Source organism: Myotis lucifugus, unplaced genomic scaffold (assembly GCF_000147115.1).
Source record: "Myotis lucifugus unplaced genomic scaffold, Myoluc2.0 scaffold_11, whole genome shotgun sequence".
Lineage (NCBI taxonomy): Eukaryota > Metazoa > Chordata > Mammalia > Chiroptera > Vespertilionidae > Myotis > Myotis lucifugus.
In genome coordinates, this window is record NW_005871059.1 from 11,192,870 (window position 1) to 11,216,051 (window position 23,182).

The window sequence follows — 23,182 nt, forward strand, 5'->3', positions numbered from 1 at the left end:
CCATTGACCTCTCCCAGCCTGCCCCGTCCCCACCACAGGCTTTCACCATACTATTGTCTGTGATTCTTAAAGTGTGGTCTGGAGAAGTCTGGGACTCCACAAGGTCAAAAATATGTTCATAACAACACTAACATGTTATTTGCCTTTCTTGTTCTCAGTCTCTCCTGCATGTACAGTGGGGTTTTCCCGTGGCTCCGTGACATAGAATGATGTCATGTCATCGTTCTGGAAGCTAATGGGATGTTTGCTGTGTGTTCTGTGTTTTGAAGTTTTTTTACTTTTAATTTCTAAGATGCTACATACAAATAGGTATAATACACATAAACAAAAGCTCTCTGGGGTCCTTAGTAATTTTTAAGAGTATAAAGTGTTCCTGAAACTAAAACAATGTCCTATTCTAGAGGGTGCAGAAGAGTGCAGAAGAGAGTCTAGAAGGCCATGAGGTAGAGATAATATAGTGGCAGGAGACATGAATGAAGACTTAAGTTGGTTAGAATTGTAAAGAGCATTGCATACGTGTTGAAAATTGGACTCCAAAGGCTTTTGCTCTCATATCATCTTTACAAACATTTTTGAGTCTTGGCCAGTGTAGCTCAGTTGTTTAGCATCATCCGTACACCAAAAGGTTTGATTCCAGGTCGGGGCATATACTCAGGCTTCAAATCCACAGTTGGGGTGCCCTCTCTCTCTCTCTCTAAATCAATAAAAACATATATATATATATATATATATATATATATATATATATATATATATTTAAAAACAACATTTTGCCTGGCTCAGTGGTTGAGCATCGACCTGTGAACCAGGAGGTTGTGGTTCAATTCCTGGTCAGGACACATGCCTGGGTTGCAGGCTCGATCCCCAGTGGGGAGGCATGCAGGAGGCAGCCAATCAATGATTCTCTCTCATCATTGATGTTTCTATCTCTCTCTCTCTCTCCCTTACTCTCTGAAATCAATAAAAATATATTTTAAAAAGTTAGGTAAATGAACTCAGGAACTTCCTATTTTCTTCTTGCATCTCCTAGCTACATGCATCAAGCTTTGGGAGCAGTAGAAGCCATTAGAAAATTTTAATTAGAGGAGAAGCCTCACCAGGTCTATGATCTACAGGCATAGGTGACTAGCAAAGTTACAGAGAAAGAGTAGGCTAGAAAGGGAAGACTAGTGGAAAAAAGATAGGAGCCAAGCTAGAGCAGCAGGAGGAGAGAGGGGAAGGAATGGATTTGAGGGACATTTTGTAGATACACGTCATGGAAGTTTGGATGTGGTAGGAGTGGGGAAGACACCTAGAGGTGGGTAGAAAGATGAGATAATACCCTTCCCAGAGCACGGAAAGAAGAGGGCAGGGATAAAATATCATGAGTTCAATTTTGGGTGATATTGAGCTTTCACCCCTGTGTGGTATAAAGGTGACATTCCACAGTTTTGGAAGTAAAAATCTAGACAAACTGAAACAAAGCCAATTCTTTCCAAGTCTTATTTTTCAGTCCTCTTGTGTCTAGGTTCCTTGCTTTTGGGGAAGTCATCAATTTCTTTGAGACTCTGAAGAAGCTACTGATTGTCCCCACTTCATAAAAATGATGTACATACCCCAACATAAAATTGTGCATGTGCTTTATAGGGTCGCCAACCCCCACAAGTCCATGCAGGACTCCAGATTGAAACCCTGCCCTAATTGGCTCTAAACCTGCCCTAGTTCCCTGTCTAGGAGACATTCATCTGAGTCAGAGATCATTTGCTAAATATAACTCACTTCCTTTTTTTAGAAATCCTGATGACTTATGGTCAAATGCTTATGTCCATCATGCTGATTGAAGAATTGTAATTTTAATGCTGGGTGAGAGCTAGGGAGAATGGAGAAAAAGAGGTCAACCTGAAGCTTTGTGATTCCTCAGGGTGTGGATTCAGACAGCTCATACAGGATGGGTTGCAATGGCATACACAGTGCCACCTGCAAATAATGGTTCTGATTGAGCCAGAATCTAGTAAGATGTGTAGAAAAACAAGTAGAATGACACCATAAGAAAGCAAGCAGCCAAATTCAGAATGTGGGCTATTCTACAGAACAAATGACCTAGTTGCCCTAACCGATGAATAGCATGAAAAATTAACAGGGACTGCTACAGGATAAAAGAGACTTAAGACATGGTAGCAACCAAATGCAATAGGCTATTCGTGGAGTGGACAATCTGAGAGATTAGAATACACTCTTATGTACTGAATGATATTGAAAGTAATTTAGCTAGCTGTAATAATGGTGGTTATATAAGTAGAACATATTCTTCAATTAATGATGACACAGATGTGTTTGTGGGTGTGAGGACACAATATCTGGGATTTGCTTTGAAATAATCCAGAAAAAAGAGGGGGTGAGAAATGAAACACATTTGGCAAAATGTTGATAATTGTTGAAACTGGATGATGGAGATATGGGGCTTCATTATACTCCACTTTCTTGTAAATTAACCCCCTCCCCGCCCAAAAAAAGAAAGGGTCCAGGAGCTTTCCAGTCCTCCCGAATCTATCCTCTATGGGTACATTTGCCTTAGGTAGAAGAATGTATCCTTTTATAATTGCCCAGGACACGGATGCTGCCATCACAGCCACCAGTCATCTCTTCCAAGGTCTGACCCAGGAAATCTACACCAGTTTTCCTTCCTCTCCTCCTCTTTCTCTTTCCTTCCTGTCTCTCTGCTCCTCCCTCTGGTTTTCTCTTTCTGCACATTACTAAGGCTTAGAGCAGGAACCCTGGGAGGAGCACAGGGCCCTAGCACCTCCTGGGAACTGGCACTGGCAGGCCTTTCCCACTCTCATCCGGGCCCTGGAGTCCTCTGGTAAACCGGATGTCTTACCCTCACACAGTTATTATTTTTGCAAAGTTCTCTTATTATGCATAAGTGAGAGAAGTATCCCCTGCCCAGGTATTCCTTGAAATAAAGATTTTTGGGAAGTGTGGTCTTAATATTTGGGCCTTTTCCTTTCATCATATATAAACAGAAAACATCAAAATTCACTCTTAAATAATTTATCTTTTAATATTGACATTTGTGAAAAGTTACAATTATTTAGGAAACTTTTAATAAACCCAACAGAGTAAACAGAAATCTACTTAAACAACTAAATGTGCAAATGTTTTTATAACAAGTATAAATAATTTCATGTTTTCACATTAAGAATGAGAATATCAATACACAAAATATTAATATATCAACCTTAAAAGGAATAGATGAAAACACTGAAGACTATGGAGCACTTTGGGCAGACCAAAAAAAATGGCGCCTTTAACTCTGGGGAAAATGTGTTTCCCCTGCCATTTTTTCTAGAACAAGTATGACAGTGACACAAAAGCACATACAGAAACCACAGGCTGAGGATAGACAGTTCCTCATACTCACAGACAGGAGGTCACTGCCCTGTGCCCCGGGAAGGCATTCACACAGCAAGTAAAACCATCACTCAAGGCCACATCTTCCCTGTGACCTTCTCCAATCTCATCCCTGTTCCTTTCCAAACTTATCTCTAAGGAGGTAGAATAGTCAGAGACAATTCTATATTGTGGCTGGGAAGTGGCTCTGGCCAAAGTCTCATGAAGAAGAAGCATGAGATTTTAATAAATTGACTACTGATGCAATTCCTTCTTTCCTCAGGAAGACAACGGAAGTGCATCAGAGCGGCCAACGCCCCCGCTGCAGTCAGGAACTTGCCTGGCTCCAGAACATGACCCACAGCAAATATGTTATTACAGAAGACAGGAGGGCATTTTCCCCAGAGCAGAGGAGACAACTTCATTTAAATAACCTTAAAGTTTGCAATAAAATAAATAAAGTAAACTCTAGACATAGGACCTTTGACAAGGCAGCGGGTTGAGTTCATGAAAGCTGTACGTACATGCGGTGGCCCAACAACAACCAGAAAATAGGTTATTATTGTTTAGTCTTCTTATTCCAGGGCAGCATTTCAACACAATAAAAAAAAATCCCTCATACACAAGGGTGCATTATATGTCCACATTTTTATACACACCTCAGTTCAAGATAGCCTGTATAGAAGCGAAGACCGTGATAACCAAGAGGCACACGTCTTCCCACTAAGATATTCTGATTTTTACAAGGTGCATATTGTAAAGAGCAGCTGAATGCTTTGCAGTATGAACTTCGTCTCAGCAGCCTCAGAATCACAGTCCGAGAGAAAGGAGTGAGGCAGGGAGGGAAAAGCCACCAACTACTGACACTGAGATGTCCGTTTTCCCTGAGCTTCCCAACCTTCTCACAGAGGCCTGTGGGCGGCGAGGACTCAGCTTCCCACCTCTGAGCAGTGCCGATGGAGGCAGGTGGAGTGGCTCTGACCGTGTCTTGTCTCTTTTCTTGAAAGATGACAAAGCAGTCCTGGCACGCATTCCAAGTCCGTCAAGTTCCTGGCCTCTGCTTGTAGGAGAGGAGGAGGAGCCCCAGACGGAATCCGACACCATCTGCTCCAAGGCCACCTGGGACTGTTCCTTGGTTACCAAATTCAAGGCCATGACCAAGAGCTTATCTTTCCTCTCCTGCTCAAAGACAACCTTGAGCCTCTGAGGCCCGGACCGACTCCAGTGGCACCAGAGTGTTTAGAGGATAGCACCATGTTGGCTAACGGCTGGGGCTCACCTGTTCGCCTTAGCTGTACATCTGCTTGAACTGAAAGCACTCGTTACAGTAGCCATTGCACTTGGTGTTGCCAAAGTGATCACAGGCAGGGGCCCGGCAGCGCTGTTTGGGGGGCTCTTCCGGAACGGGCTCACCCCGGCCCACCCGCTGGCCGAGGTGCTGGCACTCCATGCAGAGTTCCTCGTTGCGACAGGCCAGGATGTTCTTGCAGGAGGCCCGGGCGCACTTGGGCCTGGAGGCACTCTGTGTGGTTCGAGGCACGTCTCTGCGCTGGCTCGTTCTCTGGGGGGGGAAGAGCAGAGGGAACTGTGGGTCACACTTCTCAGGGAGAGACCAGGGGTCTTACAGGATAGTGTGATGCGACCAGGCTCTGGGGGTGAAGAGCATCTGCCTGAGCGATGAAGCAGAGGTCCACATGCAGCCTGTGAGCAGGAGCCCTCCCAGCACTTTCCCCTCAGCCCCACCAAAGCAGACCTGGCCCCAGAATGCTGATGGAACCCCCAATCCTAACCCGGAGGCCCGCAAATGCTGGCAGTTGGCTGCTGTTTAGACCAAGTCAACTGCCATTGTTTATTTAGACAGATTCCTACTGTTCTGTAAACAGCAGGAGAAGCAGCTATCAGTCAAAGTTTGCTTTTCTCATATGCCACCCAGGAGGCACCTGGGTGCTCTGCCTCCTCCTGTCTCCTCTTGGTAAAGGATTATTTCAGAAAATCTGCTGACCACTTAGGTGTTTGTGTTTCTACTATAACTCCAAGAGCTCTCTGACAGCCACCTGGCTTTGGGAGGTGTTAAGAGGTTTTATTCTATGGCTAATCTTACTTGTTTTTTGAAATGAATTCTAAGGTATACGTAGGCCAGGGAAATCATAGTAGTTGCTCCAGCTAAGAGAGAAGGGTATATCTCAAAATGTCTTACCAGCTGCTCTTCAGTCCTTTTTGCTTCATGAAATCTCTGACTTTGAGCTTCAATGAAACACTTCTGACAGTATCCTTCAAACACGGTGCTTCCCAGGGTGCCACATTCCCGCCCCAGGCAGGGGACTGCGTTCTGGAACCTGGAGCCTGTGGGACTTGCTTTCCCCGAGGCAGCAACAAAATCTGGAAGAGAGTTGATACCGGTTAGTACCACATATGGGCCACCAAGCAGAGAGAAACGATGACTTGAGCGAAAGAAACAGGCTCCAAGTACAGATTAGGCCAGACTCCGATATTTACACAAGAGCAGCCTTCTATAAATTCAACAAACTTTTTAAAAAGTGATAACGCTGTCATTGAAACATCGTTGACTTTACAAATCTCTCACTTTGAACTTGCCCACTGGTCAGGCACAGTAACAGAACAGAGACACATTCATTGCCCATCCTTCTTTCTACTAGTAATCAGAGATTTCTAAAACCGCAGATGGTTTCTTACACTGTCAGCAGAGACATCCCTATCTCCAGCTGCTACTCTTCAGATTTTGAGTTTCCTCTGTTATACCCAAGTTTCAAGAAAAGTCTAAACTCTACCTTATAAACACAACACTGAACAACCTGTGAAAACTAATTCTATAAACTCTACCCACAGGATGCACTTGGGACACGGTGTTCCGTGCCCTTTGCTTCCGTGTGTGGCTGACAGAGCCAGTGTGGCTGTCCCTCTGTGTAACATTCTACCCCACTGCCCAGAGGGCCTCCTTTCTTGAAGTTCGAGAACAAAACCCTTCTACGTAGGGGCTTTAAACCAGGGGTTAGAAGACCCAGCATTTCACTCACGTTTATTTTCTCTGTACTCGATGAAACACAGCGTGCAAAAGCCCTGGTTTTCGGGAGTCCCAAAATACATGCAGCCAGCTTTCCTGCACTTGCTGGTCCCCGTCCTGTCCCCAGGAGTGCGTGTGGCCTGAGAAGAGCAGCCAGAGGGGGCCTCGTTCCCAGCTCTGTGGCAAGAATGGGGGGAGAGACTCTGGATGAGCTGTGCGGGGTCGGACTTGGACCTCTGATGACAGGAAGGAGGGATGCTGGAGCTGAGGTTTGAGGCGGGCTCTGCCGTAGTCCTTTTGAAGCAAGTGCTGCAGATCCCGTTAAATGTCCTGGTGACGTCCTGGAGGCAGGCTCGGCACTTACCAGGATCTAAACGCCTCGTGTTGTCCGAGGTGTGGCCTGCATTAAGTTGCCGGGCATTGTGGCAACGCTCACAGAATCCGTTGTGCTGCACGTTCAGCGTGAAAGGGCAGCCGGGGCTCCTGCACTTCATGGCCGTGGTCTCGCTGAACAGGAAGAGGCTGGGTGCTGTCGGAGGGGCCGAATGCGGCCCCCCAGCTGGCTCCTCAGGGCCCCAGGCCGTGGGCTCGTAGGCCTCGCCCCGAGAGGCTCCAAGCACCACGTCCGGGCCTGGCTTGGGGTTCAGCTTGGGGGATTTGTTCTGGTTCTTTTGCCGCCTCTCTGCGCATTCATGGCATAGAGGCTGGGTGTTCACGGACATGAAGAAAGGGCAGTTGGGCGTTTCACATTTTACATCCATGAGAGAAAGCTGGGGCATGGAAGGCTCCAAAGCGTGCTGGGCGTGCAGCTCTCTCCGCCCCTGCTCCGTGTTCTCCTGCCACTTCTTGTACTCGTGCTGGACAAGTTCAAAGTAATCATCGACCAGATTTATTTCCTTTGGTAAGTTAGCTTCATCCAACCTAAAGACCAACAGGAAAAATATGAGACTTCATACACATGCACACACACACACACACACACACACACACACACACACACAATTGTACGGCAATAGTTCACCAGAGCAAACTTAGAATGTGGATTCTAGAACCAGTCATTGAGATGCAAGCCTATCGTGAAGACTTTACACATTACACTGTCCAACATTACACAGCCCAGTACTTCATGATTTCAGGAATCACCATCTTCTTGAGTCAATGTATCCAGAATTGTGGATAACTCTAGAGAAAGGGCTACGCCAGGGCTGCCGCTACACCTTAATGGCTATGCCTCTTCTAAAAAGTCACTTTTACTTTCTAACATCTCAGAGATCAAATTTCTAGTAAAAGATTACTCAGGTGTTCTTTTGGGACTAGTCTACTTTATGATACAAATGACTTTGGCACTTTGTGTTCTGTACTTTGCTGTTATTAATTTTAAACTAGTGCCTGGTCTCTGCTAGAATGAATGGCCATGAGCAGTACCCAGAGGCAGACAAACCCCTTGGCGTTATTTATGACTCTCTGTAATTTGTTACTCTCCACTTTGGGAAACACATTTTCTTGGGTCATTGGAGGTCAACTCTTGTGCATTTCAGTTCTAAGAAATAGGCACCACTTTGAGATAAAGCCAGTGTTTGGCATTTAGATACCTGTACCGTGTGCACTCGGAGTGTCTCCTCCCTTTTCCTTGTGGTGAAATCACGTGGCTGCTACACAAACACATTCTACTACTCAGTCTGAGTCTGGTGTGTCTGTCCTTACCAAGAAGCCAAGAAAAAAAAGGCTCTTGTTTCTAAGAATTTTCACTTGTCTAGTACTAGAGAAATGAAGAAAAACAAGTATCCGTGATGTCAACAAACTTTTTTAAAAGCCACAATTCTGACTCTCAGCATCCATATGTGTAGGAAAATCACTAGAGGCAAATTTCTTGTTCTCATTTGAAACCAGTTAGTAATGCCTCGGGTGAGCCTCTCTGACTCTGGCAAGCCTCTGAGTTTGTTTCACACTGGAGCAAACTGCATTCAAAAACATTACTGTTGAGCTTTGGGGTGGCAGCAGCTTACGTGGCTGAATGACAAAGAGTTGAAGAGGACAGAGGTTAGAGGTAGAGATAAAGCGCTTACTTTGCAGCATTAATCAAGTGGGTGGTGCCATGGTCCCAGCCTTGCACTGGGATTTCTATCACCATCAAGTACTCTTTCAAAAGCTTCTCCTTCATCTCGTTTTCAGGATCTGTCAAAAAGTGAACTTTCAAGTCTTCAAATCTTCCTCGCTCTCTGTTAACAAGTGGAACGGCTCGGATTTCTGAGGGGAAAAGTAACACAGAAGTCAAATATAATTCTGCTAAACGAGATGTGTGAGGCTATGCACATAATGATTAAAATTTGAAAATGCAGAAAGGGCACAATCACAGAGTGGAAAACTATTATCAAGCCAAAAACTCAAATGGGGAAACAAACTCCGCTAAACTCTAATATAAAACGCATTGTTTCCAGGAAGCTCACAGAATATAAAGCAGCGTGGAGGCAGCAGATCTGGCTGCTTAAATTCCCACACTGCACAATCAGACTGACCTGAGTTCGAATCCTGACTCTGCCACTATCAAATTCTGTGACATTAGGCAAGTTATTTACCCTCTCTGAGCGTCAAGTGCCTCAACTGTAAAATAAGGCTACCAATGCTTACAACCCATAGAGATGCTGTGAGGATAAAATGAAATAAAGTAATATGCCTAAAGCACTTACAAAGTGTCTAGTGCACATTAAGCTATTATACTAACCGCTAACCTGATAGACATTTACCGGCTCCATGCCAGGCACTGGATTAAGGGATCTGTGTGCCTTAATTGGTCACTTATTAATAGAAATGATAGTAGTAAGATATATACATGTATCTCCTACTTGCAACTAACATACTGAAAGTAATTCTGAAGCCATACACAAAAGGGAAGGGAGTATCATGATTACTGCTATTGCATTACTGTTGGAAACCAAGCCAATGACAGCGTACTGTATTTAAATAAGAATAATACACTTCCATGAGACTAACTCAATAAGGCGCAAAAGAGCAAACCCTGACATTCAGTGGGAACAGGGTGTACCGCTATCTACCAGCAGTTACAAACGTGAATGAATGCTCAGGTTTCTCACCAGGCCCACTGTCCTTCAGGGTCACCAGGGGTACAAAGTGTTGGCTGTCGTAGCCGAGAACAATGGGGTATCTGTAGCATTCCTGGGCGGGCCAATGGAGAGGCAAATAAATTCCGCCCACCTTCAAAGGAGCGAAATTGGAACCTGATTCCAAACTTCTCAGCATTTTGTCTGTTGAAAGAAAAGGAAAAAATAAGGCCCTCAGGTGACTTTCATCAAATTCCATTTAGCCACGGTTGCCTGTAACTTTGGCAGCGTAGGTTTTTTTCCCTAAGAGTAAAAGCATTAAAACTGAAAAGCACTTGCACACAAATAAGCGACCTGTAGGCAACTCACCTGCGATGACGATGATCGGCCTTCTGAGGATGTTGCAAAGGACAAAGATGTGTACTTCTTCCAGTGAATTATATGGAAGGCCACTCCGGGCCCCTGGTGTGTCGGTGGATGCCATTTTGATAAGGTTGTCCCATTCATCAGTCCAATTCTGAAGGGAGAGGGGTAAGGAGGGGAACAAGGTTTGAATGTACTCTGCAATAAAAAATCATTCTGACACACTCTGTGGTTATTCATTTATATAACTCGGCTTGCTTTTCCCCTTTCTGGAAATCAGCATTCAAATGATCACCCTTTTCCCCCCCATTTTGGTTTTCTTCCCTTACTATTTTCCATTACAAGGCAAACTCAGAAGCGAGGGAGGATGACGGGGACAGCACCTGCTTTCAAAAAATCCCTGATGAGGCATAACACTGAAGCCCCTCATCCAAATGTACACAAAAATTCCAAACTTGTGACTGAGAATGGTGAGGTCTGAGTTTGACTGGCGGGCTCAGTAAAGCATGCAAAGGACAATCAAACTGAAAAACAACCACCATGCCACCGGGAAGGCCAGGGATCAGAACGATCAAGCTAAAGTGAAAAGACACACAGCTGGGAACCTGCTGCCCTGGAGTCTCCCAACGGTGACAAAATCCTCAGTTCACCCACAGGAGGATTCCGTGGACGATGTTTTGCTTAGCCCAGCTCATGTGACCTAGTAAATCATATGCTTCTGAGAGCAGGGGCTGGCCTAAGGTACTCTTTCCCCCACCAGGGAGTTCTGTCAATGGATGCTGAGTGGGGGAACAAAACATACCCGGGTGTCGTAGCGAAGCCCCGTTTCCACAAACTCCTGAGATTTCAGAGACTCCAGCTGCCAGCGGAATTTAAAGTTGCGTGTGTCTGTCTCCTTGAGAGTGCTGAAGAGTAACTTCCTCAGGACCAAGTCCGTGTCCTGAACACCCCACATGTACTGAGAAGCAGCATGCATGAGGCAGTTTCCATCACCTGAGGACATAAGAGAAGCAAATCAAGCAATCCACATACAAACCCAGCAAAGCATCTCAGAATAAAGGAGCGCTCATGCTATCCTGGGAGACCCCCTGGGGCATGCAGAAATGCAAATGGTTGATTACATTTCACAGATGATGGGGGGTGGGGAGAGATCCTTATTTTTTATGACTGATACCAAAGGTGCAAAAGGACCCAGGGACAGGTAATCACTGGGTCTTTGTCCAGCCCAGCTCTGCCCTAACTCATTTAGGTGACTTGGGAGGAAATCCCTTAATCTCTCTGAGTCCTTTTCCTCTTTGTGAAATGAGGGCATTGGATTATGATCTCTCAAGTCTGTTCCTTTTCTAATATTCCTTGGTGTTCTGGCTAAGACACTGGCAATACTGCCTTCTGACTCTAGCAGAGTAGACCCAGGGCAACGTGCACCAACCAGGAAGCCACTTGTCTCCATTCACTAGACAGGGACGGTCTGGCTATGACTCAGTGGTAAATGACTTGACCATTCCACTGTAGGCTTTGGGGCCTGGGAGTTTCCTCTCCTCGTTTGTAAAGTGGGATTGAGAACACAATCATCTACTGTCACTGGTAATTATTTCATCTACGTTTAAATGCCTTATGTGAACATGCTTGTTAGAAATTGCAGTCCTTTTGAAAAGTTAAAGGGTGCTTGGATGCCTACATTTTGAAAATAATAATAATTTAGGGCTGGCATTTTAAGAATTTTGAGCAAAAAATAGATCTAGTTGTATTCCATTAATTTGTTACTTTTATAGGCTAAAATCCACAATTTAAGAGACTGCATTTTTCCCAACCTCCAAATAATAAACATTTTGGGAGACTGTTTGAATAATAATAATATTAATAATAATAAATAAGTTTATTCCTTAGTCTCTTTGGAAAGTGCACAATTGTTTTTAAAAAGAAAAGTTCAACTCTTTTCTTTGTATAAGTAGGGCAATAAAGCTCTTTGACATTTTATCAAGTTGTGATTATAGTCAAACTGTAAAACAACAACAACAACAACAACACCCCTGAAATACATATCCACAGCCAGTATCCCTTCAATTTACACACTTAGAAAAACTAACTACATAAGTATTCAAACAAATGAACGAACAAGATCATTTGTGTCTTGGCAGAAGTGTGGCAACGACTGCATTCTGTTGAAATTTCCCCTTTGCAAAATCTAGAGCAAAGATAAGGCCTTTTTTTCTTCTTCTTGTGCTTACTTTCAGTTCTTTATTGAGATGCACCAGTATAAAATTCCCTAAGTAACATCTGGAATTCCCCAGTGCTAAGTTATTTGACTAGCAATTGAGCAACAGCTATTGTACTTTTTGTTCTGGTGTGTAGACATTTAAACTGCGAAGTGCACCCTGGACTTTCCAAGTGGGTGTGGTCAGAGTGAGCTGGAATAGGGCTACTCATTATACAAGTGAAATCGCTGCAGCCAATAGACGCTGGAATTTTTCACATGAAGTTTCAACTTTATGCCACCTACTCCCTTCCTCATTCACCACAGTCTCATATCCTCAAATGCAAACTTGTGAATAACCCCCTCCCCAGACCATTGACTTTGTAGAACCCACCTATAGGGGGAAAGGCTTTTTTTAAAAGGTGCTAATAAAAATCAGAGAGGAAAAGTCATTTGCTTCCCCCATCCCCTAAATATTTTCCTTTTCCAGAATTTTAAGACATTTTCTTGAAATTAGAAAATAAAAGGATTCTGAGCCTAAAAATCCCTGTTTCCAGAAAATGTTACCAAAATGCACTGGCTTTTGTAGTTCTCTTGTAGGGTGAATCATCATTGATTTAAATGACAAATCTTTGCCAAACAAATGTTTACTCTTTATATTCCATTATTTTCTTAAGGAAATAGAGCCAGTTAAACCTAAAGTGCCAGTTAATGAAACTAAGGTTTTCCTCTTTCTGCCACATTTCTAATTTTGCAGAATCTCTGTTTCCAACTCTCCCCAAATTGGCTCCATCTATTTTTTTTGTACAAAAAAGGGAGAGAGTTAAAACCACAAGCTGTCAGGAATATAAACCCCTTGATGATGACTTAACATAATTACCTACTTCTATGCATCACTTGATTTAATGCCAAGAACGATGGTAACACTAGCAATCCCCAGTTTTTTTCTGTGTTTCTAAGAATCTATGCTTCAAAAATATAAGCAAGATGTTGAGATGATGTTCAAGACCCTCCAGAAGCAAAGCAAAAAACCCCCACAACCTCAGTCACACCAAGTTACCAAGTCAAAAATGGCCAAAGTTAATGTATCAATTAAGTCACTTAAGTTAATGTTCTTATCCTCTCATTGTCCACCAGGATTCTTCACGTGGATGAATGTATTATTTAATTGGGATGGTTTAAGACAGTCACTGATCTAAGGACCTGAGATTCCTGTCCTTACCTAAACTATAAACATTCAATTGATCTTGGGCCGTTTACTTGCTTAGTGTAATAATTAGCTACATCTATAAAATGGAATTTTGTATCTGCATGAAACAGTGTGGTTGGATGTTTCTAGGATGTGCACACTCTTGCTCAAAGGAAATAATTAAAAAAACCAAACAGTAAAGCTCAGAGCATGAAACAGCTACTAATGGTAAAGGGCCATTGTGCAGATGGGCACAGACTGTCAGAAATTCAGTACTATCCCTAAAAATAATGAAGTAGAGGTCTAAAACCAGTGTTAAAAATCTCAAATACCTTTCTAGTTCATATCAAGGGGTGATAAGCAGCAGAACCTAGCTAAGGGAAGAGCAGACAACAGGAGCCCCTCAACAGCCATTCATTGGTTAACCCATAAAAGGCCATCAGGCCATCATCACAAACGTTCTCTAATGACAGTGGGAAACAATAGTAATACCAGTTTTCACACCATGCTTTCCTCTTAAATGAAAGCCTTTTAATACTTCCATTACTGGCCAGGGAGGTGAATTTTACAGATGATTAAACAGTCACAAAAATTAGATGCATAAGTCACCTAACAAGGGCCTGGTGTTTAGAACTGCATTCCCCAAGCCTTAATGCACTCTGCTCTCTAATATACACAACTAGAAAATATCCTTAATAAAAATATTCACAAAACAAGTTTGCTTTCATCACATGCCCCCAGAGTTTCTATACTGAGGTGTCAAAGGCCTCAAGAGATTTGTGTTTGGGCTAGTGCCATTAAAATGTAATGAATGGGGACTCAGGACTGTGGAAGCCACACACACACACACACACACACACACACACACACACACACCAGCAAAAAGCAAAAGCATGTCTTACCATTTGTCTTCAAAGCCACAAGTTTTCTGACTTCTCGACACCAGTTGAGCTTCTTTTGACTTTCCAGGGAGGCCTGGATGGTTCTGTCTATGAGAGCTTTGTGGATGATCTCCCGAAATTGTGGGCAAAACTGGCAAGTTCTAAACATTTCCAGCGTGTACCGGTGCATGGATTTTAAATGATGAATGATTCCATTGGTAGGTTTAAATATATCTTCTGGAGTTCTCTCTCTGATCTTCACAGCTTTCCGCATATTGCTCAAATACAAAGCCTGAGGAAGGAGTTGTTCAGCCATCATGTTCTTCCACAACACCTGAAGAGGAGAAAAAAACCCATTCCGTTAGCCCGGCTTTGATACTATTCCTATATACCTGCCCTCAGGAAACCCCAGCGTTTGATCTTGTCATTACCCTAATCTGTAGGCAAAAGATCTTAGTCACCTCTACTCCCAGGATACTAGCTGGCCTCAAAGATTAACTCACACTGGACTGTTTTAAATTACATCACTTTTAAAGATTAGTCTAAACAAGAGAAGGAAGGCGGAGAGTGGGTACTGAGGAGGAGGAGGTGGAGGAGGAGGAGGAGGGGAATAACCCTGTATTGGAAAGACAGTAAATATTTTGTGAAAAATCCTGCAATTTTATGCTCTCCCCTAGGCATCTGACTGGAGTTTCCTCTTTAGCCCCAAAGAGAAATATTCACAAAGAGTTTTATTTATACATTTAGTATAATGTTTATAGAGTTAAAACTGAATGTTGTATAAGCAACAAAAAAAAGCCTATGTCCAGCAAGATGCTTTGTAATTTTAAGAGCAAATGATCCGCAAGCAGTCTTTCCAAACCTGATTACTGAACTTTAAACATCAGAATAAGCAATGAAATAATAGCAATAATAGGATAATAAATTCTACACTTCCAAGAGAAGACACTGGAGCTCAATTACTTCAATGCAACTGTCAACCAAATTCTATTCTCTTCCTCCAGGTACCAACACTCAGATGCATTTCCCACTCTGTCTTCACTCTAAAATCTTCAAACCTAATCAACAGGTGGAAGGAAATGAACAGCTGGAAGAGGATGAGGGAAGAAATTTCAGCCAGGTGGCCACTCAGGACCTATGGAAGAGGAGGGGGGCAATACCCAGCATCCACAACCCATGCCAACAGTGTGCAATGATGTGAAGGGGCCCAAGTGGGATCTTGCAGCGTGGAGAGCTAGCTCTCATTCACTGGCCCTTGGTAGGGTGCCTCTAATTGCCAAGAGGAAGACAAAGATGGTTTCAGAGAATGAAGATATTCCCTGGAAAGTTTCATAGTGATTGTGAATCCTACTCCTGCATCAGACTATTTGCCAGGCCTCTAGTTGAGAAAAAAAATAAATCAATGTAAGAGGGAGGAGAAACCTAGATATTAAGGAAGCCACTCCTGGGAAGCCATTGATAAGGTCTTCTAAATTCTATGGCCCATTCAAAAAAAGAGATTTGGATTAGATGACCCCAAGGTTGCTTCTGGGGAGTTTTCTGGTGGTAGTTTTGCATCAGAATTCCTAATCTGATTGCCAGATGAGGCCTGGGAGAAGTCATTCGCTGGGTCAGATAGTGATCTGTCCTCTGATGTCAACCATTCTCTGCAGGTAGAAGTGGGCAGCATTATAGCAGGACTACAGACACAACAAAGGTACAGAAACATCACAAAGACTTCCCCTTTGTGGCATGGCAAAAGTCTCTTTTAAGATGTCATTTACTCATCTGTCCATCACTCAACAAGCACTGTCCGCCCATCTGCTAAAGGTTGTACTTGATGCTGGGGTTAAAAACCAAAGACAACCTTACTCCCCCTCTTGAAATCACATGACCACCTTAGTCTGCAGCGAAGGCAACAGAAGCACAGGTCCTGCTCAGGTCCCTCACTATCCAGGGGCAGAACTTTGCCTAGAAGCCAGGTCTTTCAACACCTGCCCCTTGCTATTCTCACGCCATCATACCTGTGATGGCAATGCCTGCTGCTCCGGATGGAAATGGACAGGCAATAGGACGATTTTAAACAAGCTAGATGGAGCCCCTTTTTGCTTTTCTGACTCTTCTATTATTTTCTTCTGAACCTAAAGCTCTTGCAAATAGTGAGAGCTGTAAAGCATATGCAAGACATGCAAATGTCAATCTTGGCTAGCCCAGTGCCATCTCATTCATAGGTTTAGTCTTGCACAGCCCGCAGAATTGCCCCCTTAAATCAAAACCCACTGTCCAAGTTCCCAGTATGTGGACATCTCCACACTTTGGATCAAAGAATACATTTTTCTGACCTATGACTATACTGTCCTCATAGGCAAAGACACACAATATTACCCTTAACATTTCTTTTACGTTTCTATTATCTCACCTTTTATCAACAAATACCTCATGGAAATTTTGGAAAGTACCCCTCCAAATATTCAAAAAATTGTACAAAGAATTGCAAGAACGAAAGGAGCACCTTAGATGACAAGAAAGGAGCCGTGACTGATTGCTCAATACCCTGGGCCATGAGGGCTCAATGAATGAACAGTGGTTCTCCCAAAATGCTGCCCCAGACGCTTGACCAGGCCGGCTTTCCAAGGCAGAGAGAACTGAAAACAAAGCGGTCTCCCAGAGAGCCGAGCTCCTTCCTTACTTAATACCACTGCTTTCCTGAGAGGCCAGGTGGCAGGATGTAGAACGACCCCGGTTGACAAAGACTGTCTGACTGTGGGGTAGAGGCTGGGGCAGGGGCCTGCAGATCTTTCTAAACTGGAGCCCCCCCAAAAGCAGGCCAAAGACCCACGTCTACATGCACACCTGGCTTACAATGATGCCATTGAAAATGATGGACACGTCTCGCGACCTCCGACTGACTCCCTTGCACAGAACTCTCTGGAGTGGTTAGCTGACCTCTGCACAATCTGGGAAGAAGCCGCAGCATTCTGCAAGGTCTACGTGGCCACGGGCATGCAGCCCTTGGTTCCAAAAAAAAAAGACACGAAAAAGAGCAAAGCAACAACGACCACCCGACCAAGCGGCCTCAGGGGCGACTCTCCATCAGTCAGCTGCAGTTTAAGTTCTCTGCATAATCTGAAAGGCACAGCTGGCTGGAGGAATCCAGGGCTGTCACCCCAACATCTGGCGCGGTGACCTCAACTCGCAGCATTTCAAACCCTACCGTGGGCACACACTGCCCTCCAGGACCGCTGCAAAACCAGCGCCAGGTCGACCGGGTCCAGCCCGCGAGTCGCTGCCAAATGCGCACCCACAGCCCTGGCCCGGAGAAAGACGCCGGGGCAGACAGCACGGAGACGTGGCGATTACCTCTCCAGGGCCGCGCGATCCTCTCCCGAAGTCCCAAGTCCAGGTCAGGGCAGGCGAAGGCCGCAGGCAAGGGTCGGGGCCAGGCGGAGGCGGCGCCCCATGGACGGACAGCCGGGCTCGGGCTCGCTCACTGGCTGGGCTGGCCGGGGGTGTGGATCGCGCCCGCCGCCGCCGCGCTCCCAGGGCTGCTCTCGCCGCTCCGCCCCCGCGGGTTCTGAGCGCCCTGCACTCGGCCGCGGCAAAGGCTGCAGACTGCCAGTTCTCTGTTCTCTCTTTCTGTTTAACCGCGGAGCCCGGTGGGGATTTCCACCTTCCCACCCAGGGACTTTCCGAAAAGACACGTGACGCAGCGCGGGGAGAGAAGCGGCGGCGGGCGGGTGGCCGGCAGGGGGGCGGCAGGGGGGCGCAGCCGGCCCAGCGGTGCGACGCCCCGCCCCGTCCACCCGCCCCGCCCCGCCCGCGGGTGGCCCCGCCCGTCGCGGGGTGTCCCCGCATGAGTCACCTGGGCATTTCGGAAGCTGGGGCCAACGTCACATCCATGTGGAAATCGCTATGATGGGAACTGGAAATGAAATAGGTTCTTTTTCTCAGCCGTTTTTCTGCAGAAAATCATCCACTGTGGAGAACAAGAAGGGAAATAATAAAGAAAGAAAACCCTAAAAATCACCCGGCGGCGGACTTTAGGCCTCTGGGCCCGTTTGAAAGCTTGGGTTGTGCACGTGATGAGCTCATAGGGGAGCCCATGATTCTAGGCCCCCCGCGGGGATTTCGAGAAAAAGAAGCAGTCACAGCCTTCCTCCCCACTCCCAGCGTTCCTGCCAGCCCGGACCCCAGGCTGAGGGAAGCAGGTCCGAGGTGGCATCAGGTCCCCGTGGCCCTGCGACCTTGAAGTTCACAGGAACAAGGCCAGTCTAGATGGATTTCCCCTTGTTCATTTCTGCACACCAGGTGCCCAGGTGGCGTCACATTCAGGTAGAAGTTCAGTTTAGAAGTCACTTCGAGTCCATTACTGCCCTTGCTATGTTCCCCTAAGATCTTATTGGGAGACTTTGTAGGCCATCACTCCAAGATGCCAATGGAAGATAACACTGCTTATTAAATAACATGGTCACCCATTGTCTTCATCCAGAGCGTTTCCTGTGGAAATAGGTTATCAGCCCCCTGGGCGGTGGATATACCTGAGCTGTGGAGGGAAGGGCAGCCTGGTCCCCACTGGCCCATTTCCTAGAAAGGTTAAAGGAGAACCAGACTGAAATATTCTGCGCCATTGTCCCCCTGTAGGCTTAAGTATACTTGTCAGGCCATGTAGCTCACATTTCAAATTAGGAAAATATGCTTCTTTCTCCGGTAAGAACTTGCAGAGACGGAGAGGGGGGTGGCGTTTTTTTGGCAAAGGGAAGCGGAGCAGAGTCAGTAGTGGCCAAGGTCCCAAAGCTAGTGCTGGTCGTTTGAAACTGAAGGCTGGAATTTTTTCCAAATCCAAACCTCCTGGTACTTGTTCTCTTCTTATTCACAAATGTTCCTAGCAGCCAAAACTCAAACAATGGATAGTCAAACTAGTAATATAATAAGAATAGTAATAATAATAACAGTGTTTATTGAATCTTTACTACATGCCAGTCTCTAGGCTAGGTGTTTGAAATGCATCTGCTGGGGTCCAGCCCCAGCAGGTCCAGGGGTTCCCAAAGGTGGGGACGGAGTCGGCGAAGAATGAAGGACACGGAGGCAGCATTCAGTTGATCAGCATAGCGAGGTTCTTTTTCTTATTGTCCTGTTACATCTATATTTATACTATTTGATCCTATAAGCATGCCTCTAAAATCACATTATGGTATGTTTTGGGTAACCTATAGTTCCTTGTTTCATAGTTTCTTATCTGACCTTTTTACCAGAAATCCTGTCTCTATCTAGTTCTGTTGATTTTAATCTTGTCTAGGTTAATCTCTGTGTTCCATTATAAGGGCTATTCCAAGGTCGCTGCTCTACTGATAAACTATAAGGAAGTGACTGAAGGAGATTCTCCTACCCAGTAAAGGTTATGTCCTCCCAGCCTCGCTGCTTGCCTTCTCTGGGACTGCCCTGTGTCGGTGGATCTCCAGGGGTATAGGCTTTGGTGCTTTCCCTGGTGGGCAGACCCCTGGGGATGTGGGCCCAACAAGTCCCAAATTTATTGCCAACAGTCTTAGTCCAAGTTCTTCATAAGTAGTACATGGTATTTCTGTGACACTTGGGGGATTTACTGATTTATTCTCTTCCTTAGTCCTGTTAACTCCAGGGAAAAATCCTCACCTGGGGAAACAACCTTTCTCAGGGAGGTGGTCCTATTTAAAACACATAGTGCTAAGAGGGGGAGCAAACATATGTCATATATGCCAGGTCCCTTGAAACATAAGCTGTGCAGATGTTTCTTCCCTGCAGCGACTGTGTCAAGCAGCAAGGGTGGACCGGCTTCCGGCATGCATCCTACCATTTCAACCTCAAAACAACTCCATTTGCAGTTGAAAAGCTTTGAAGTTTAAAAGCTTAAGTCATTTGCTCAGTGTCTACACAATGAGTAAGTGGCGGAGCCATGATTGGCACTGGGCCTGTCTTACTCCAAAGTTCACACTGTTGCGTCTTAAGTATTAAACCGTTACTCTCAGGAAAGATTCTACAAGATTGAGTCTCAGGGCCCCCGTATGGATCCCCCAGCCTCACAAACACACGGCAATCACCTGTCACTTAGCCAAACATGGACCCTAGGCAGGGCCAGAATGTGGGCTTGGATGGCTCTCCCTTGGTGCTCCTGTGAAACAAGTGGCCTGCTGTCTTTCATCTCTCAGGCTGTGGCCCCTCGTCTCCTCCTGTAGCATCCATGACCCCTTTTCTGGTTGGAGTCTATCCCTGACTTGAGCTAGGAATGTAATAGTGGGAGAAACAAGCCTGAAAGACCATGCATATATCTGCCACATCCAATTGTCCCCAGGTAGGTCCTGTGCCATCCTACCTACCAGCAACCGTGACAAGGTGATAGCAGTCAGATGCAGGAGTAGTCTGTAGCCCTCAATTTTGCTCCAACCACATTTTTCCATAATTCTTCTATTGGAATGATGATCTCTCTGAGGAGGCATACTTAGTCTTGGCCTTCCCTAGTTTTTACTGTCCTTTCCACCTTCCAAATCAGGGCTCTGGCTGAATAATTTTGCCTTTCTAATACTTAACACATGGGCAACACCAATAAGAATTTTCTTGGTGGTGGATCAGAAGGAAAAAGTAGAAGAGGAGGGAAGGTGTAGAAGGAGAGACTCCTTGTGTGAAAGGAGATAGAAAATTCGGGAAGATTTGTGGAATGCATTGAAGCCAAAGAGATAAAGAGTGCCCAAAAGCTTGCAAGGGACTTTAATCTCTGCAATAGATCTTATCAAGATGAACATGATTCTGCAAAGAGGAAGGAATATTTATTAACATCTATAGGACACATAGGAGAGAAAAGCATGACTCATGAGAGGAAAGAGGAAATCTGGTTATGTGGAGTGTTTTGGAGTGTTTCTGGGTTATGTGTTGTTTTCACCATGGTGACAGCTTTCACATATCATGAACCACATTGCAAAGAGCACAGGTGACCTCTTGGAACTGGGCAGTCTGTGGGCCTGTGCCTCAGCCTGTGTGCTCAGACCACATAATGAAGAAGATGGGCAGCCCAAGATAGCAGGGAGGGGGCAGGAGAAACCCGATTAAAGAGAGGCAGATATGACAATTGGGAAGGGGACCAGCAGTTTATGAGCCTTAAAATCAAGCAACAGCCTCAGTGTAATTCTGAGTGTGTATGGGATTTCAGAGCATGGCAATCTTGGGTCAACCTAAAATCGAACATTTTGTGTCCTTTGTACAATTGTTCTTTTTCCCGGCATTGTGCTCTGTTGAAAAGGAAAATCCTGTTAAACATATTTGGAAGCAGCCTTATGTAAGTATGACAGTTCAGTTATTGCAGGGTAGCTTCGAATCCTGCCTCAAATTTTATGATCCTTGGCTGAGCTTTGAGATTACTGAAGAGTAATGTTTGAACGTTTAAGGCTGCTCTAGGGCAGCCGTGGGCAAACTACGGCCCGCGGGCCAGATCCGGCCCGTTTGAAATGAATAAAACTAAAAAAAAAAAGACCGTACCCTTTTATGTAATAATGTTTACTTTGAATTTATATTAGTTCACACAAACACTCCATCCATGCTTTTGTTCCGGCCCTTCGGTCCAGTTTAAGAACCCATTGTGGCCTCGAGTCAAAAAGTTTGCCCACCCCTGCTCTAGGGGCTGGTTCTGAGAAGACAATAGAAACTTTGTGGGCTAAAACTTAAGGAGAATTAGGATAATTTTGTCATAGATTTTATCATCATATGAATGCCAAATTCTCCTAAAATGCTACTCCTTACCCAGATCTTCTACCCGTGTTATCAGGAATGAATGGAGAAACCAAGACCCACTTTGGTGAAGGGACTGAACTGAGGTAACCTAATGAGTCACTTGTAACAGGAACAAAGACCCTTCACTGGAAGGGAAGGAGTTGGTTTAATGCCAAATACAGCTCCTATTATCCTACTCTGCCTGAAAGCAAGGGACGCTGAAATCTAAAACTTGTCAGAAAATTCATTCCCCCAAGAATTGGGGTTTGATTTTCTGTCAACAGTTGGCTGAAACACTTGGCAAAGTAATTTTATTTTACGTCAGGAATATAAATATTCAATTAGTAGTTTCATTTCTCTTTCTGCGGAGGCTGCTTTTAATGATCAAACATGAACAATGACGAAAGATCTGAGATGGGTGTTATTAGGAACCAACTGGTATGCAGTGCTGGGTTTACCAGTAAACCTAATGTTCACTGGAATACATTAGTTCCTGTTAGATGGAATAGTGCAGGCCATTGTGAAAATTTGCCTTCAATGCACCCCTATTCTCTTAATTTGTCCCTCAATTTCCTTAGTCCAGTTTGCGGTGCTCAGAATCCTGCTTCCTTGCCTTCTCTGCCCCATCCCACCCCATCTCCATAAAAAAAGATGTCCTCTTTCATTCTCTCAGGCACTTGTTTTCTGGAATTGGCTAATCTGATCTGGTAATTTATGTTCATTAAAAAATAAATAGACTGAAATGTGTTATTGTGTTATGTTTCTTGAGAAACATTCCCATTGAAACCAGAACTTCCTAGAGCTTAAAGGTGGAAATTCCAAGCACTTAAGCAGGCTGGATAAGAGTAGCTAGTTCAATGATTCTGAGAATCCATATTTGTAGGACATACCATGGATTTCATAAAAACCTGGGGGGTGGGGAAAACAACGTTATTATATGAAATGCACACACATTCCTTCTTTTCTCACTGACAATAGCCTACATCTATTGATGTAATTATATTCTTCTTTCTTCTTGTAGGGGAGGAAGGACTTTCCCTGTACCCTCTTAGGTTCAATAGCTGAGTCTCTGTAATAAACTGACACCAGGCAAATTAACAGGAGAAAAGACATAGAAATGCATTTTTAAAATAATTTTTTAAAGTTTTTCAACTATAGTTGACATACAATATTATATTAGTTTCAGGTGCACAACACAGTGAATACACATTTATATAACTTATAAAGTGACCGCCCTGTTAAGTCTAGTACAAACTGACACCAGACATAGCTATTACAATACTTATTGACTATGTGTTCTATGCTGCATTTTATATTGCCATGACTGTTTTTATAACTGCCAATTTGTACTTCTTAATCCCTTCACTTTTTTTCAAGCAGTTCCTCAACCCC

General features: G+C 44.6%; 1 protein-coding gene across 2 annotated transcripts; it reads right to left on the reverse strand.

Moving 5' to 3' along the window:
* Positions 1-3,014: 3,014 nt before the first annotated feature.
* On the reverse strand, positions 3,015-17,632 carry TNFAIP3 (TNF alpha induced protein 3). 2 transcript variants are annotated; one of them, XM_006084422.3, is made up of 9 exons: positions 17,417-17,629; positions 14,099-14,411; positions 10,616-10,806; positions 9,820-9,967; positions 9,484-9,654; positions 8,458-8,638; positions 6,405-7,312; positions 5,567-5,748; positions 3,015-4,930 (listed from the first exon to the last, which is right to left on the reverse strand). In XM_006084422.3, exons 2-9 carry the CDS (start codon positions 14,394-14,396, stop codon positions 4,658-4,660), a joined length of 2,352 nt encoding a protein of 783 aa, XP_006084484.1. In that variant the 5' UTR covers positions 14,397-14,411; positions 17,417-17,629; the 3' UTR covers positions 3,015-4,657. The 2 variants fall into 2 exon arrangements, with proteins under 2 accessions (XP_006084484.1, XP_023605968.1); XM_023750200.1 differs by lacking the exon at positions 9,484-9,654 and having other exon boundaries at positions 17,417-17,632.
* Between the last annotated feature and the right edge of the window lie 5,550 nt (positions 17,633-23,182).